The sequence below is a fragment of the Oncorhynchus masou genome, chromosome 13 (genome assembly GCF_036934945.1).
Source record: "Oncorhynchus masou masou isolate Uvic2021 chromosome 13, UVic_Omas_1.1, whole genome shotgun sequence".
Classification (NCBI taxonomy): Eukaryota; Metazoa; Chordata; class Actinopteri; order Salmoniformes; family Salmonidae; genus Oncorhynchus; species Oncorhynchus masou.
Window position 1 is genome coordinate 25,240,402 of NC_088224.1, and position 18,761 is coordinate 25,259,162.

General features: G+C 46.1%; 1 protein-coding gene across 1 annotated transcript in view; it reads right to left on the bottom strand.

The window, feature by feature from the left end:
* Positions 1-18,761, bottom strand: part of LOC135551992 (triple functional domain protein-like) — a 117,383-nt gene that overhangs the window by 62,437 nt on the left and 36,185 nt on the right. The window contains 6 exon segments of the mRNA XM_064983324.1: positions 8,741-8,863; positions 9,535-9,748; positions 9,923-10,119; positions 10,251-10,355; positions 16,033-16,225; positions 17,760-17,874. Of these exon segments, the coding sequence (XP_064839396.1) occupies positions 8,741-8,863; positions 9,535-9,748; positions 9,923-10,119; positions 10,251-10,355; positions 16,033-16,225; positions 17,760-17,874 (947 nt within the window).

An 18,761-nucleotide genomic window follows, 5' to 3' on the forward strand; every position in this document is an offset into this window, starting at 1 on the left:
AAGAAGGAACAGCACGTCAGAAATCAGCTCAATGTAATTGAAGATCCCATAGACTCCAACCACTTCTGGGAAAATCGGAAAACACTAAGCAAACAATAACATGAAGAGTTATCTGTCCAAAACGGAGATGTATGGATAAACCACTTCTCCAATCTGTTTGGCTCTATAACAAAGAACAAACAGCAAAAACATATACATGATCAAATACAAATCTTAGAATCAACTATTAAAAACTACCAGAAGCCACTGGATTCTCCAATTACATTGAATGAACTACAACACAAAATGCAAACCCTCCAACCCCAAAAGGCCTGTGGTGTTGATGGTATCCTCAATGAAATTATCAAATATACAGACCACAAATTCCAATTGGCTGTACTTAAACTCTTTAACATCATCCTTAGCTCTGGTATCTTCCCAAATATTTTGAACCAAGGACTGATCATCCCAATCCACAAAAGTGGAGACAAATGTGACCCCAATAACTACAGTAGGATATGCGTCAACAGCAACCTTGGGAAAATCCTCTGCATTATCATTAACAGCAGATTCGTACATTTCCTCAGTGAAAACAATGTACTGAGCAAATGTCAAATGGGCTTTTTAGCAAATACGACAGACCACGTAGTCACCCTGCAAACCCTAATTGACAAACAAACATACCAAAACAAAGGCAAAGTCTTCTCATGCTTTGTTTATTTCAAAAAAGCTCTTGACTCAATTTGGCATAAAGGTCTGCTATACAAATTGATGGAAAGTGAGGTTGGGGTTGAAAACATACAACATTATTAAATCCATGTACACAAACAACAAAAAAGACACACATTCCTTTCCACAGGGCTGTGGGGTGAGACAGGGATGCAGCTTAAGCCCCACCCTTTTCAACATATACACTACCGGTCAAATGTTTTAGAACATCTACTCATTCAAGGGTTTTTCTTTATTTTTTGCTATTTTCCACATTGTATAATAATAGTGAAGACATCAACACTATGTAATAACACAAATGGAATCATGTAGTAACCAAAAAAGTGTTCAAATCAAAATATTTTTTATATTTGAGATTCTTCAAATAGCCACCTTTTGCCCAGATGACAGCGTTGCACACGCTTGGCATTCTCTCAACCAGCTTCACGAGGTAGTCACCTGGAATGCTTTTCAATTAACAGGTGTGCCTTCTTAAGTTTATTTGTAGGAATTTCTGGCAAAAAAATACTTCACAAAATGGGAAAAAACACAAAATTGAGACTCTGCATGTAGAATTCTGCAAAAATATCCCCTGTGTACAATGTAAAACACCAAATAATGCATGCAGAGCAAATTAGGCCGATACACGCTAATTATCAAAATCCAGAAAAGAGCCATTCAATTCTAAAACCACCTAAAAGGAAGTGATTCCCAAACCCTCAATAACAAAGCCATCACCTACAGAGAGATGAACCTGGAGAAGAGTTCCCTAAGCAAGCTGGTCCTGGGGCTCTGTTCAAACACAAACACACCCCACAGAGTCCCAGGACAGCAACACAATTCCAACCAAAGGAGGGAGAGAGGGAGTGGAGAACATGGGGAGAGAGAGAGAGGGATGGGGTGAGGGAGAAAGAGGTGGACTGGTTGGGGAAGGGGGAGGGAGAAAGGGAGGAGGGAGAGAGGGGGACAGGGGGAGAGAGAGAGGGGAACAGGGTGGAGAAGGGGTAGAGAGAGAGGGGAACGGGGGGGAGTGCGAGAGAGTGGTATAGGGTGGGGAAAAGAGAGAGGGGGAAGGAATGGGGAGGGAGAGAGAGAGAGAGGGGGATGGGGGTATGGAAGGGGGAGGGAGGGAGGGAGGGAGAAGGGGGAGGGAGGGAGAGAGAAGGGGGAGGGAGGGAGAGAGAAGGGGGAGAGAGGGAGAGAGGGGAAGAGATTGATTTGTGACTGACCCAAAATGAAGGGAAGCTTTGACTATGTAGACACAGTGAGCATAGCCCTGCTATTGAGAAAGGCCACCGAAGGCAGACCTGGCTCTCAAGAGAAGACAGGCTATGTTCACGCTGCCCACAAAACACTGGTTCCGGTTGGAGCGAGCGGTCGCATCTACACTTCGGTCCGCAGGTAGTATAACTTTTCATTACATTTCATTACATTTCGTTATAGTACAACGGTTTGATTTGTCTTATCTTAGCAATTTCTTCTTAGCTAGCTACATAGCCGTCTTTGTATCAACGACAATTGCATATTATCGTATTTCGTCGTCCTAACGTATCTGCCCAGCAGCTAGCTAAGCAGCTAGCTAACATCCACTGTCCACTAGCACTGTAGAAACTATTACACTCAACTGAACGACTCGATTAGCGTAGTGTCAGCTAGCTACATAGTTGTCTTCGCTGTCTTCGTATCCAAGATAATTGTGCAGTTTAGAGTGTGTAGACTTAGAGTGATTATCTTAATTTACCGAGGTTAGCTAGCCAGCTATTTGTCGTCCTTAACGTAGGAAATGCTGCTAGCTAGCTAGCCAACAGCTAGCCAACCTCTACCGAATTGAACTCCAACTACCCGGTCAACATTCCGCGTCGCTCCACAGGTAGTATCACATTTTTCATTTCACTTCATTACAGTACAACGGTTTGATTTGTTTGATCGTAGCTAGCCAGCTACATAGCCGTCTTTGTATCTAAGACAATTGTGTAGTCTAGAGCGATTTTCTAGGTTAGCTGGCCAGCTATTGTCGTCTTTTAACGTAGCTAGCCAGCTAGCCCCCGAATAGCAGCACTGTAGTAACTATTACAGTACAACGGTTTGTTTTGTTTGATCGTAGCTAGCTAGCTACATAGCCGTCTTTGTATCTAAGACAATTGTGTAGCCTAGAGCGATTTTCTAGGTTAGCTGGCCAGCTATTGTCGTTCTTTTAACGTAGCTAGCCAGCTAGCCCCCGAATAGCAGCACTGTAGTAACTATTACAGTACAACGGTTTGTTTTGTTTGATCGTAGCTAGCTAGCTACATAGCCGTCTTTGTATCTAAGTCAATTGTTTAGCCTAGAGCGATTTTCTAGGTTAGCTACATCGCAGCCACTACCAGCTAGCCTACTCCAGCAGTACTGTATCATTTCAATCATTTTAGTCTATAAGATTCTTGCTACGCAAGCTTAACTTTCTGAACATTCGAGACGTGTAGTCCACTTGTCATTCCAATCTCCTTTGCATTAGCGTAGCCTCTTCTGTACCCTGTCAACTATGTGTCTATCTATCCCTGTTCTCTCCTCTCTGCACAGACCATACAAACGCTCCACACCGCGTGGCCGCGGCCACCCTAATCTGGTGGTCCCAGCGCGCACGACCCACGTGGAGTTCCTGGTCTCCGGTAGCCTCTGGAACTGCCGATCTGCGGCCAACAAGGCAGAGTTCATCTCAGCCTATGCCTCCCTCCAGTCCCTCGACTTCCTGGCACTGACGGAAACATGGATCACCACAGATAACACTGCTACTCCTACTGCTCTCTCTTCGTCCGCCCACGTGTTCTCGCACACCCCGAGAGCTTCTGGTCAGCGGGGTGGTGGCACCGGGATCCTCATCTCTCCCAAGTGGTCATTCTTCTCTCTCCCCTTACCCATCTATCTATCGCCTCCTTTGAATTCCATGCTGTCACAGTTACCAGCCCTTTCAAGCTTAACATCCTTATCATTTATCGCCCTCCAGGTTCCCTCGGAGAGTTCATCAATGATCTTGATGCCTTGATAAGCTCCTTTCCTGAGGACGGCTCACCTCTCACAGTCCTGGGCGACTTTAACCTCCCCACGTCTACCTTTGACTCATTCCTCTCTGCCTCCTTCTTTCCACTCCTCTCCTCTTTTGACCTCACCCTCTCACCTTCCCCCCTACTCACAAGGCAGGCAATACGCTCGACCTCATCTTTACTAGATGCTGTTCTTCCACTAACCTCATTGCAACTCCCCTCCAAGTCTCCGACCACTACCTTGTATCCTTTTCCCTCTCGCTCTCATCCAACACTTCCCACACTGCCCCTACTCGGATGGTATCGCGCCGTCCCAACCTTCGCTCTCTCTCCCCCGCTACTCTCTCCTCTTCCATCCTATCATCTCTTCCCTCTGCTCATACCTTCTCCAACCTTTCTCCTGAGTCTGCCTCCTCAACCCTCCTCTCTTCCCTTTCTGCATCCTTTGACTCTCTATGTCCCCTATCCTCCAGGCCGGCTCGGTCCTCCCCTCCCGCTCCGTGGCTCGATGACTCATTGCGAGCTCACAGAACAGAGCTCCGGGCAGCCGAGCGGAAATGGAGGAAAACTCGCCTCCCTGCGGACCTGGCATCCTTTCACTCCCTCCTCTCTACATTTTCCTCCTCTGTCTCTGCTGCTAAAGCCACTTTCTACCACTCTAAATTCCAAGCATCTGCCTCTAACCCTAGGAAGCTCTTTGCCACCTTCTCCTCCCTCCTGAATCCTCCTCCCCCTCCCCCCCCTCCTCCCTCTCTGCAGATGACTTCGTCAACCATTTTGAAAAGAAGGTCGACGACATCCGATCCTCGTTTGCTAAGTCAAACGACACCGCTGGTTCTGCTCACACTGCCCTACCCTGTGCTCTGACCTCTTTCTCCCCTCTCTCTCCAGATGAAATCTCGCTTCTTGTGACGGCCGGCCGCCCAACAACCTGCCCGCTTGACCCTATCCCCTCCTCTCTTCTCCAGACCATTTCCGGGGACCTTCTCCCTTACCTCACCTCGCTCATCAACTCATCCCTGACCGCTGGCTACGTACCTTCCGTCTTCAAGAGAGCGAGAGTTGCACCCCTTCTGAAAAAACCTACACTCGATCCCTCCGATGTCAACAACTACAGACCAGTATCCCTTCTTTCTTTTCTCTCCAAAACTCTTGAACGTGCCGTCCTTGGCCAGCTCTCCCACTATCTCTCTCAGAATGACCTTCTTGATCCAAATCAGTCAGGTTTCAAGACTAGTCATTCAACTGAGACTGCTCTTCTCTGTATCACGGAGGCGCTCCGCACTGCTAAAGCTAACTCTCTCTCCTCTGCTCTCATCCTTCTAGACCTATCGGCTGCCTTCGATACTGTGAACCATCAGATCCTCCTCTCCACCCTCTCCGAGTTGGGCATCTCCGGCGCGGCCCACGCTTGGATTGCGTCCTACCTGACAGGTCGCTCCTACCAGGTGGCGTGGCGAGAATCTGTCTCCTCGCCACGCGCTCTCACCACTGGTGTCCCCCAGGGCTCTGTTCTAGGCCCTCTCCTATTCTCGCTATACACCAAGTCACTTGGCTCTGTCATAACCTCACATGGTCTCTCCTATCATTGCTATGCAGACGACACACAATTAATCTTCTCCTTTCCCCTTCTGATGACCAGGTGGCGAATCGCATCTCTGCATGTCTGGCAGACATATCAGTGTGGATGACGGATCACCACCTCAAGCTGAACCTCGGCAAGACGGAGCTGCTCTTCCTCCCGGGGAAGGACTGCCCGTTCCATGATCTCGCCATCACGGTTGACAACTCCATTGTGTCCTCCTCCCAGAGCGCTAAGAACCTTGGCGTGATCCTGGACAACACCCTGTCGTTCTCAACCAACATCATGGCGGTGGCCCGTTCCTGTAGGTTCATGCTCTACAACATCCGCAGAGTACGACCCTGCCTCACACAGGAAGCGGCGCAGGTCCTAATCCAGGCACTTGTCATCTCCCGTCTGGATTACTGCAACTCGCTGTTGGCTGGGCTCCCTGCCTGTGCCATTAAACCCCTACAACTCATCCAGAACGCCGCAGCCCGTCTGGTGCTCAACCTTCCCAAGTTCTCTCACGTCACCCCGCTCCTCCGCTCTCTCCACTGGCTTCCAGTTGAAGCTCGCATCCGCTACAAGACCATGGTGCTTGCCTACGGAGCTGTGAGGGGAACGGCACCGCAGTACCTCCAGGCTCTGATCAGGCCCTACACCCAAGCAAGGGCACTGCGTTCATCCACCTCTGGCCTGCTCGCCTCCCTACCATTGAGGAAGTACAGTTCCCGCTCAGCCCAGTCAAAACTGTTCGCTGCTCTGGCCCCCCAATGGTGGAACAAACTCCCTCATGACGCCAGGACAGCGGAGTCAATCACCACCTTCCGGAGACACCTGAAACCCCACCTCTTCAAGGAATACCTAGGATAAGATAAGTAATCCTTCTCACCACCCCCCCCTTAATGATTTAGATGCACTATTGTAAAGTGGCTGTTCCACTGGATGCCAGAAGGTGAATTCACCAATTTGTAAGTCGCTCTGGATAAGAGCGTCTGCTAAATGACTTAAAATGTAAAAAATGTAAAATGTAAAATGAGGTGGAAACTGAGCTGCACTTCCTAACCTCCTGTCCAATGTATAACAATATTAGATATTACATATTCCCTTCAAATTACACAGACCCACAAAGAATTTGAAAACAAATCCAATTTTGATAAACTCCCGTATGTATTGGGTGAAATACCACAATGTGCAGCAATAACAGAGTTGTGACCTGTTGCCATAAGAAAAAGGTGATGAAAAAGCAGTGAAGAACAAACCCCATTGTAAATACAACCTATATTTATGTTTATTTATTTTCCCTTTTGTACTTTAACTATTTGCACATCATTACAATATGACATTTGAAATGTCTTTATTATTTTGGGAACTTAATGTTTACTGTACATTTGTATTGTTTATTTCACATTTGTTTATTATCTACTTCGTTTGCTTTGGCAATGTTAACATATGTTTCCCATGCCCCCCCCAAAATTAAATTGAAGTAGAAAATTGAGAGGAAGAGACAGAGAAAGAGAGAGAGAGACAGAGAGCGACTGAGACAGAGAGAGCGATTGTATTGATTTTAGTGCAGAGCTAAATGTCAGTGCCAGTGTCCATCATCTAGCTGAGGCAATACATTAGATTCATATCCTGCTTTAAAGGAGTAATCCACAGTTGAAACAATAACAAGGCATTCTATCATTCATTTATACATCAGAAAATTTACAGTGCCTCCGGAAAGTATTCAGACCCCTAGACTTTTGAAAATGTTGTTACGTTACAGCCTTATTTTAAAATGTATTAAATACATTTGTTCTGTCATCAATCTACACACAATACCATATAATGACAAAGCAAAAACAGGTTCTGAGAACTGTTTTCAAATGTATTAAATATAAACAACAATAATAATACATTTGCATAAGTATTCAGACCCTTTACTCAGTACTTTGTTGAAGCACCTCTGGCAGCGATTACAGCCTCAAGTCGTTGAGTATGACGCTACTAGCTTGGCACACCTGTATTTGGGGAGTTTCTCCCATTCTTCTCTGCAGATCTTCTCAAGCTCTGTCAGGTTGGATTGGAAGCATCGCTGCACAGATACTTTCAGCCCTGTACAGAGATATTCGATCTGGTTCCAGTCCGGGCTCTGGCTGGGTCACTCAAGGATGTTTAGACACTTGTCCCGAAGCCACTCCTGCTTTGTCTTGCTTTGTCTTGGCTGTGTGCTTAGGGTGGTTGTCCTGTTGGAAGGTGAACCTTGGCCCAAGTCTGAGGTCCTAAGCACTCTGGAGCAGGTTTTCATCAAGGATCTCTCTGTACTTTGCTCTGTTTATCCTTCCCTCAATCCTGACTAGCCTCCCAGTCCCTGACACTGAAAAACATTCCCACAGCATGATGCTGCCACCACCATGCTTCACCGTAGGGATGTTGCCAGGTTTCCTCCAGACGTGATGCTTGGCATTCAGGCCAAAGAGTTCAATCTTGGTTTCATCAGACCAGAGAATCTTATTTTTCATGGTCTGAGAGTCCTTTAAGTGCCTTTTGGCAAACTCCAAGTGGGCTGTCATGTGCATTTTACTGAGAAGTGGCTCCCATCTGGCCACTCTACCATAAAGGCCTGATTGGTGGAGGGCTGCAGAGATGGTTGTCCTTCTGGAAGATTGTCCTTCTGGAAGGTTCTCCCATCTCCACAGAGGAACTCTGGAGCTCTGTAAGAGTGACCATCGGGTTCTTGGTCACCTCCCTAAACAAGGCCCTCCCCTGTTTGCTCAGTTTGGCCGGGCAGCCAGCCCTAGGAAGAGTCTTGGTGGTTCCAAACTTCTTCCATTTAAGAATGATGGAGGCCACTGTGTTCTTAGGGACCTTCAATGCAGCAGGTACCCCATTTTTTGGTATGGTTCCCCAGATCTGTGCCTCAACACAATCCTGTCTCTGAACTCTACGGACAATTCCTTCAACCTCATGGCTTGGTTTTTTCTCTGACATTCACCATTAACTGTGGGAACTTACATAGACAGGTGTGTGCCTTTCTAAATCATGTCCAATCAATTGAATTTACCTCAGGTAGACTCAAATCAAGTTGTAGAGACATCTCAAGGATGATCAATGAAAACAGGATGCACCTGAGCTCAATTTTGAGTGTCATAACAAAGGGTCTGAAAACTTATGTAAATAAGGTATCTGTTTTTTGTTTTTATACATTTGCAAACATTTCTAAAAACCTGTTTTTGCTTTGTCATTATGAGGTAGTGTGTAGATTGATGAGGATTTTTATTGAATTGAATCCATTTTAACGAAATGTTGAAAGAGAGAAGGGGTCTGAATACTTTCTGAATGCACTGTATGTACTGCAGAAACTGCAGAATGCCTCTAAAGTCATTGATAACCATTACGTAAGCCAGTATGGACACAGCTTCTAGTTATCTAACAGCCCGCTGCTCAGTGTGTGCGTGTGTGTTGAGTCCGGTCTGTGTGTTCTTACCATGCAGTTCATAGCGAAGTGGTTGTGTTGAGTTTGTAACTCCATGGCGTGAGGGTGGTTGTTGCCGATCTCTGTGTATCCGGCCAGGAACAGACCCTTGTTGTGCATGATCCAATCAAACATCTGTAAAAGTCGCACACACACACACACACACACACACGTTAGAAATGGGATAGGGCAGGCAGCCAACAGCTACAGATGGTAGAGTGTGTTTGTGGGTGTATCTTTGTGTGTTTGAGTGTTGAGTGTTGAGTGTCTATGCTTTCACGTGTGCATGTATGTGTGTGATATATATATATATATATATATATATATATATATATATATATATATATATATATATATACATATACCAGTACAAAGCACAGGGAGAAGAGCAATGGACTGAGTGTCGAAAGAGAAAACCAACAGGCTTTTCAGAGCCAACTACTGTCCACGGTGTCCTAGCAACAAGCCCTTACAGCAGTCCAACACTGCAATCTGTCTACTTTACTGAAACGATCCATCTATTATCCCCTATTAATCAGTATATTAGACTAGAACTATTCACCCCCTCTTCACACACACAGCAAATCATACTAGCACCAGTAACTGTTGCACTTTTCTTTTCCTTTCTTCCATCCATCCTTCCATCCATCCATCCATCCATCCATCCTTCCATCCTTCCATCCATCCATCCATCCATCCATCCATACATCCATCCATCCATCCATCCTTCCATCCCTCCATCCATCCATCCATCCATCCATCCATCCATCCATCCATCCATCCATCCTTCCATCCATCCATGGTACCTTCTCAGCATCCTGTTCAAAGAGGCGGAGCTGGAAACACTGGTCCAGCTGCAGTTTCCTGATGTGCCAGGCCTGGTGGAGGTGTTGTCGTGTGCTGTGGAGTTTGTCCAGCAGGGTGGCGACGCGTGGCACCAGCCCCTGGGTGTCAGTGTTACACACACCGCTGGCGTTAGAGTTCCTGTACGACTCACTGCTCTGGATACGCTGCAGCAACCTGGGAGAGGACACACACAACATACACATACACAGACACATCATCAGAAGAGTAAAATTAGCATCACCATCAGTCTGTTTGTGAGTGAGTGAGTGAGTGAGTGAGTGAGTGAGTGAGTGCACGCATGTCTGCGTCAATGTGTGTGTGCCTGTGTACGTGTGTTGCCTAGCCTACCTCTGTCCCTCCGTATCCAGTTCTTCTATAGGAGCTTTGATGACCTTCTTCTTCAGCGTGGCGTGTTCCTCTATCATGCGCCGCGCCCCGTCCAGGTCCGTGGGGAAGTCTTTCCTCGCCACCACCTCCTGCATCTCCTCCAGCCTCGACAACATGTGACCCGCGTGCCCCGTAAACTCCTCAAACGCAACCCGCACCTGGAAATATGGATGTATTGATTAACTTCGGGTTGTAGTACTGACTAAGACAGCGACATTGTGTGTGTGTGTCTGCGTGTATTTTAGTTTCGATATATATATATATTGATTATTTGATCGGCAGGATGTACCTCGATCCACTCATCATGGTTGTATTCAAGACTTCCCTCGAAGTCAGCGGTCAGCTGGGAGGGGTCAACCACCTTAGACAGACCCTCCAACGATACCATGGTGGTCTAGAGAGAATACGGGAGAGGGAGGAGGAAGAGAGGAGAGACGTGGGGGACAGAGAGAGATGAGGAAGAAAGATGACAAGGGAAGGGAAAGACAGGGACAAGAGTGAGGGATAGAGAACATTTAAATCAATTCCAACTGAATCATCACAGCTTTTCGGTTCACAATGGTAGACAGGACCAGGAGAAGCTCACCCTGTGCCCACTCTGTGCCCTCACCCTGTGCCCACTCCATGCCCTCACCCTGTGCCCACCCTGTGCCCACTCAGTGCCCTCACCCTGTGCCCACCCCGTGTCCACTCCGTCAGTGACCCACACAACACTAATGGTGATTCAGACACTCAGACAAAGTTTTGATTGGCTGTGACAAAAAGGGGAGTGGACAGAGATAAATGATTCTGAGGTCTCATCTCCCTCTCTCTTCATATTGATAGTCTGATGATTAATGTAACGTTTTTTGGGGACATTTCTAAAATGACTTTTTGCTCAGAAAAGGTAAAGACATGTCTGTACAGATTGAGAAATATGGGAGAGATTGTTTCCATTCTCAAGTGCTTTATGTTGCCAAGATAATACCAACCCACACAGCAAGGTTAACACCCACACTCAGATTGAAGGATAGAGAGAGGAGAGAGGGCTGAGGAGAGAGGGCTGAGGAGAGAGACCTGACAAAGCCTTGCGTGGGCAGGATGATAGTTAGAATGAGAGAAGGGGTGATGGAAGAAAGAAATGAACGATGCATAGTCCTCTAAATCCAGAGAAAGGCAGAGAGGAGAAAAGCACAACAAGTCAAGGTTAGAACGTGTCAGCCCATCTCTCACTCTATTCCCCCATCCCTCACTCTATTCCCCCATCTCTCGCTCTATTCCCTCCATCTCTCGCTCTATTCCCTCCATCTCTCACTCTATTCCCCCCATCTCTCGTTCTATTCCCCCATCTCTCGCTCTATTCCTCCCATCTCTCATTCTATTCCCTCCATCTCTCGCTCTATTCCCTCCATCCCTCATTCTATTCCCCCATTTCTCGCTCTATTCCCTTCATCCCTCGTTCTATTCCCCCATCCCTCGCTCTATTCCCCCCATCTCTCGCTCTATTCCCTCCATCCCTCATTCTATTCACCCATCTCTCGCTCTATTCCCTCCATCCCTCGTTCTATTCCCCCATCCCTCGCTCTATTCCCTCCATCTCTCGCTCTATTCCCACCATCTCTCGCTCTATTCCCACCATCCCTCACTCTATTCCCACCATCCCTCACTCTATTCCCACCATCCCTGGCTCTATTCCCACCATCCCTCGTTCTATTCCCACCATCCCTCGTTCTATTCCACAATCCCTCGCTCTATTCCCACCATCTCTCGCTCTATTCCACCATCTCTCAATCTATTCCAACCATCTCTCGCTCTATTCCCTCCATCCCTCGTTCTATTCCCTCCATCTCTCGCTCTATTCCCTACATCCCTCGTTCTATTCCCCCATCTCTCGCACTATTCCCTCCATCTCTCGCTCTATTCCCTCCATCCCTCATTCTATTCCCCCATCTCTCGCTCTATTCCCTCCATCCCTCATTCTATTCCCCCATCTCTCGCTCTATTCCCCCCATCTCTCGCTCTATTCCCTCCAGCCCTCGTTCTATTCCCTCCATCCCTCGTTCTATTCCCCCATCCCTCATTCTATTCTCCCCATCTCTCGCTCTATTCCCTCCATCTCTCACTCTATTCCCCCCATCTCTCGTTCTATTCCCCCATCTCTCGCTCTATTCCTCCCATCTCTCATTCTATTCCCTCCATCTCTCGCTCTATTCCCTCCATCCCTCATTCTATTCCCCCATCTCTCGCTCTATTCCCTTCATCCCTCGTTCTATTCCCCCATCCCTCGCTCTATTCCCCCCATCTCTCGCTCTATTCCCTCCATCCCTCATTCTATTCACCCATCTCTCGCTCTATTCCCTCCATCCCTCGTTCTATTCCCCCATCCCTCGCTCTATTCCCTCCATCTCTCGCTCTATTCCCACCATCTCTCGCTCTATTCCCACCATCCCTCACTCTATTCCCACCATCCCTCACTCTATTCCCACCATCCCTGGCTCTATTCCCACCATCCCTCGTTCTATTCCCACCATCCCTCGTTCTATTCCACAATCCCTCGCTCTATTCCCACCATCTCTCGCTCTATTCCAACCATCTCTCGCTCTATTCCCTCCATCCCTCGTTCTATTCCCTCCATCTCTCGCTCTATTCCCTACATCCCTCGTTCTATTCCCCCATCTCTCGCACTATTCCCTCCATCTCTCGCTCTATTCCCTCCATCCCTCATTCTATTCCCCCATCTCTCGCTCTATTCCCTCCATCCCTCATTCTATTCCCCCATCTCTCGCTCTATTCCCCCCATCTCTCGCTCTATTCCCTCCAGCCCTCGTTCTATTCCCTCCATCCCTCGTTCTATTCCCCCATCCCTCATTCTATTCTCCCCATCTCTCGTTCTATTCTCCCCATCTCTCGTTCTATTCTCCCCGTCCCTCGCACTATTCCCCCGTCCCTCGCTCTATTCCCCCATCCCTCGTTCTATTCCCCCATCCCTCGTTCTATTCCCCCATCTCTCACTCTATTCCCCCCGTCCCTTGCTCTATTCCCCCCATCCCTCACTCTATTCTCCCCATCTCTCACTCTATTCCCTCCATCTCTCACTCTATTCCCTACATCTCTCGCTCTTTTCCCTCCATCTCTCGCTCTATTCCCTCCATCCCTCTCTCTATTCACCCATCCCTCTCTCTATTCCCCCATCTCTCGCTCTATTCCCCCCATCTCTCGTTCTATTCCCCCATCTCTCGTTCTATTCCCCCATCTCTCGTTCTATTCCCCCATCTCTCGTTCTATTCCCTCCATCTCTCGCTCTATTCCCCCATCTCTCGCTCTATTCCTCCCATCTCTCGTTCTATTCCCCCCATCTCTCATTCTATTCCCTCCATCTCTCGCTCTATTCCCTCCATCTCTCGCTCTATTCCATCCATCTCTCGCTCTATTCCCTCCATCTCTCGCTCTATTCCATCCATCTCTCGCTCTATTCCATCCATCTCTCGCTCTATTCCCTCCATCTCTCGCTCTATTCCCTCCATCTCTCGCTCTATTTCCTCCATCTCTCGCTCTATTCCCTCCATCTCTTATACAGTAATGTTCCATCTGTTTCAGCTCCTAATAGAATGTTAATATTTAATGTTCACATTTTAAAAGCATAACCCAACATTGGTCGACAAAGTGATTTTACAGAGCAAAATGTGGTGCTGAAACCACACACACATGCACGTACACAAACGCAGGCACGGCCTCACACGCACACACACACACGCACACACGCACAGCAGGGTAGAGAGCAGGTGGTGTTTAATCCTGTATGTGTATTTTGCCCTGTGGCAACTGGTTGACAGTGACATGGCTTCACACACCATCAACCAATCGAAACAAGCCAATACGCCCGTGGTTCTGCTCTAACAGGGTTTGCAACTGTGTGTGTGTATGTTAACTTAATACAACAACAAAAAGTAGAGCTCCACACATTATCACATTAAACACAGCAAATAAAACTGTATTTAAATCAAAACAAATAGCATATCACTCCATTACATTATTGCCCTGCTCTGCAGGATTTAACACTATTACATTATTGCCTTGCTCTGCAGGATTTAACACTATTACATTATTGCCTTGCTCTGCAGGATTTAACACTATTACATTATTGCCTTGCTCTGCAGGATTTAACACTATTACATTATTGCCTTGCTCTGCAGGATTTAACACTATTACATTATTGCCTTGCTCTGCAGGATTTTCAACAATATTACATAGGCTTGATTACTTCTATCAAAAACAACTGAAAACGGCAGCTTGTGTGTGTCAAAACAAGCAGCTCCTAACAATACCCCATTGTGATTCTAAATCAAAAATGTAATACAGCAGAACATAACAGAGCAGTAGACTTCCATCTGACAGTTAACACACACCATACTATGTTGCTGTTGAGTTTGTTCTGATTGGGCTAAGGCACTGGTATTAAACTGCATTGGAAGAACAAAAAAAATACCATAGTAAAAGGTCTGTCAAAGATAAGACGCTAATAACGTGTTATGGCGCAAATGCCATATTTTTTTCGGATGCCGTTAATCGCATCTCCATTTTCAGTGCACAGACCCTTTTAAGCGCACGTGTTTCCACACTGACCCTTTAAAGCGCAACAAACGCACACACACACTGTGCATTGTGCACTCCTTCTCATTAGCTGTCTGTCTCTATAGATGGATTGGTTGTTTAGCAACAAAACTGACGCGAGTGCAATTTTGGGGCAAAACAGACAGGGTTGGCATAGATTGTTGACAACATGCTGTATTCGTCACCAAGTGCTTATTGAAAACATAAATACATTTGCACAATATGCGCTTTTTGTCTCAGATACATCGGTACAGTTGTTGGTTAGCTAGCTAGCGAATTTTAGCATTCACATGAAATAAGGCAAAACACATCAAACCAAGACATAGTAAGTATCAAGAGCGAGATACAGCTAGCTGAAACAAGCCACCTATGATTCCCCACATGACAGCTTCTTGTCATTGTCGCTCGTTGTCTGACTGCTCAGAATCATAACAAAGAACGGCTTCTGGCCACAGAAATGCGCGCGCATCATTTCCGATATAAAGCCAACCCATTTACTGTGGTGCTTAAACATCCATTATGCGCGCTGCTTTGAGCAAACATTTTTAAGGAAAGTTCAAACATTAACACATTCCCAGGCATTTTTTAGATAACAGTAGAAAAAAATTGTACAGACGTACCTTGCTCATTGTGCTAGCGTTACCTAGCTAGCTAATCCAAATAATGTTTAAAACGGCTGAATGCCTCTTGATTCAACTAACTTCCCACAATTATTTTAAATCAGAACAGGAAATCCATTCCATTTAGCTAGGCTACTGTTTTTGTTGTAGTTCATAGGTCAAAAGATTTAAGCAAATTATCCCAATTGTAGTACTAGCAGCTTGAGACTTGTTCATGTTGAAGAACATGGATATGTAGCTTAGGCTAGATAATAGTTCTGACATTTTACATGAACTCAGACCTGGCTGACCTGTTGTTATTGTCTCTGTGGGAATCATAACATTGTTGGACAGATTTAAAAGCTTTTTGGTCTTTGTATCCATAGAGCCAGTTATTTTTTTTACCAATAGTCAACCCCCCAATCAGAAAAAGGGAGAACGCTCATTTAGAATGCCTGAAGCTTTAACAGTGTGTGTGTGTGTGTGTGTGTGTGTGCATGCAAGTGATAAACTACAAAAACATTTATAACAGGTAGTAGGCCTGAAAATATTGGGAACATTAAGCCTAATAGCTAGCTGTATGTTAGTGGCTTTTGTGTTGTGTATGGTAAAAATGTCATTAAAACATTCTGATAAAAATTACTTGATGTTTATTTAATTATATCAAAATATAGTATGCCTATAACTCACTGCACTGCTTTTTATTTGGCCAAATTTGAGCTAATTCTAAAATTGTGATTAACTAATGTCATTAACTACAATTAATTATTTGAATTGCTTGACTGACCAAAAAAACTATATGAACCTCAAGTTTGAGGCACACCAAATCATTGCCATTGAATAAAGAATAAAGAATTCAATAAAGAAAAACAGTAATTTTACCTCAAATTCGAACTTGGAGCTGCCGAAGTTGGTGCGTTGTTTCTGCCAGAAGTTGTCTGGTTTGATGATGAGCGCTATGTGTATACAGCAGGGGAACGACTCCTGGAGGATCTTTAGTAGAGGTTTGATACTGTCCCATTTACTGCCTCGCATGTCTACTATGACTGTGAAGCCATGCTGGATCACCTCCTCACTGGACAGGGGGAGGGAGGGAGGAAGAGGAGGGAGGGGGTGGGAGGAGGGAGAGGGAAGGTGGTAGCGAAAGATAGGGTGGAGGGAGGTGTGGAGGGAGAGAGAAGGTAGGAGGGGGAGAGGTGGTAGCGAAAGAGTGAGAGTGGGAGGGTTGGAAAGGGGAGGGAGCAGAGAGAGAAGTGGTAGAGACAGAGGGAGGAGGGTGAGTGGGAGGTAGAGAAAGAGAGGAAAGGGAGGAGGTTGGGAGAGAATCAAAACAAACCATGAGATGGAGATGACGCATTTTCTGTACTTTGAAAAGCACACATAGCATGCACTACAACGCACGCACGCACGCGCACACAAACACACAACTACAGTGATTTCCAGCCAGATAAGAAAAATCTGCAACCTAACACTCAGTATAACGACCAAAACAAAGCAGAAGAGACTGAATCCATCATCAGCATCAAGACCGTAGTTAAACTAATCTTGTCCCACTGCACTATACATCCTGCATGGCTAGTAATAAACAGCCTCTAGTCATCCCACATGTCTTTTCCTCTATTCCCTCTCTCTGTGGACCACAACACTCAGCCCCAGAGAGTTCTCTCTCTCTCTCTCTCTCTCTCTCTCTCTCTCTCTCTCTCTCTCTCTCTCTCTCGGGAGAATACTCACTCTCTTTTAGGCTCTATCCTTCATCTATCTCAATCCCTTATTCCCTCCCAAGACTCTATTTCTGGATTCCTTCTCTTTCTATCCATCCTTCCCTCCTCTCTAACATCTGTCTGTCTCTCTATTTGTTTGTCAGCTAAAGAGAGTCTGCAGATGTTTTCCAGGTAAACTAAAACAAAAACTCTGACTCCCTATACACTGAAAAGAGAGGGAGAGAACACAAACACAGAAATACATTATACAGAGGATAGAGTGAAAAAGCTAAGAGAGATCGACATCTCATTTACATAGAGAGCGAGAAGAACCGTTAAAGAGATTTTTAATGAGGAGAGAGCGATACGATGGAGAGAGAGGAGAGACGTACCTAGAAGGAGACAGCAGCAGCGTAGACCTACTCAAACTTAGCCAACAACTATTACTGAGCAGATACAGCAACCGTACCGCCTCTGCTGCTGCGACACTGTTGTTCACACACACCTCTCCGCACATGCTCTCTCTCTTTCTCTCTCTCTCGCTCTATCCTCTTTCCCTCGCTGTCTCCATCTCTCACTCCCTCCTTTTTGTTTCCGACTCCCCATCCCTCTCGCTATCCCTCCCTCCCCCTCGGTCCGACTCTCCATCTCTCCATCCATCTCTCTCTCCCTCTCTCTAGTGACAGTGTGGAGGAAGGGTTCTTGGCAGCAGAGGAGCTGCAGCAGGTATTCTGGCCCACAATATCTCTCTCTTTGTTTTCATCACTCCATTTTTCTCTTCCTCCCTCCCCCGCTCTCTCTCGTGTTTGGCTAAAGATCTGAATCCAAGAGACTAAACCAACCATACAAATATACACACAATATGTACGCATGCAGATACTGTACACACAAAGACACAAACAGACGTACTTGGGGATGCCAGCGAGGTACGCTATGAGTCTTCTGAGGTCGTCGGCTCGTATTCTGTCATGGTTACTGCGTGAAGGAAAAGTTAACACTGGACCACCGCGTCTGTCTCTGCCCCCTGGAACACACAAGATAAAACAATCAACTTAGAGAGTGAACACACACACACAGAGGATAAAATGGTCAGCTTAGAGCACAGTGCAGCGTACACACACACACACACACACACACACACACACACACACACACACACACACACACACACACACACACACACACCTCTGCCTCCTGGTGAACATAGACCGAAACAGAGAGTTATATTCCCATGAGTACGATCATGGCCACAGTCAGTAACAGGTACTCAGAGGCAGGGAAAACATGCATTTTTTAATCAGGAAAACTATATAGCAGTATACAGAAACATAACTATTTCTATAGAAACCCTGCAGTCATTTCTTTGACTATATCAATATGTGTTATGTAGACCTAATTGTATCTGGATACACAATCTATACCACCCTCCACCCCCACATTTCTTCATATTTCAATACCTCCCTACTCATTTCCTACACCACCCTCTTCCTTTCACCCTGCCTCCCTACCCAAACCACTCCTCTCCTTTCAAAGCCAATTACTTTCCAAAATGTATTGATGGGAAATGGTTATGACAGACAGTAACTAATCACTATAGCAACCACTCACTCAGACCCTCCTCTCTCTTCCTCTCTTTATTTCTCTCTCTGAGTCATACTTCTGTTTATTATGGTCTGTCAGTGACCTTGGCCACACACAGGAGGAGAATGGAGTCAGACAAAAGAGGAAGAGGAATAACACACAGACATAAACACACACAGTCACAAATTTGAATTTACAAAAAAAAAAACGTTTTCGTCTTTTGAGCTTCTACATTTACATTACATTCATGAAATCTATGCAGCCCACTCAATCACTTTTTATAGCTAATGTTTACAGGCCTCCTGGGCCATATAGAGCGTTCCTCATTGA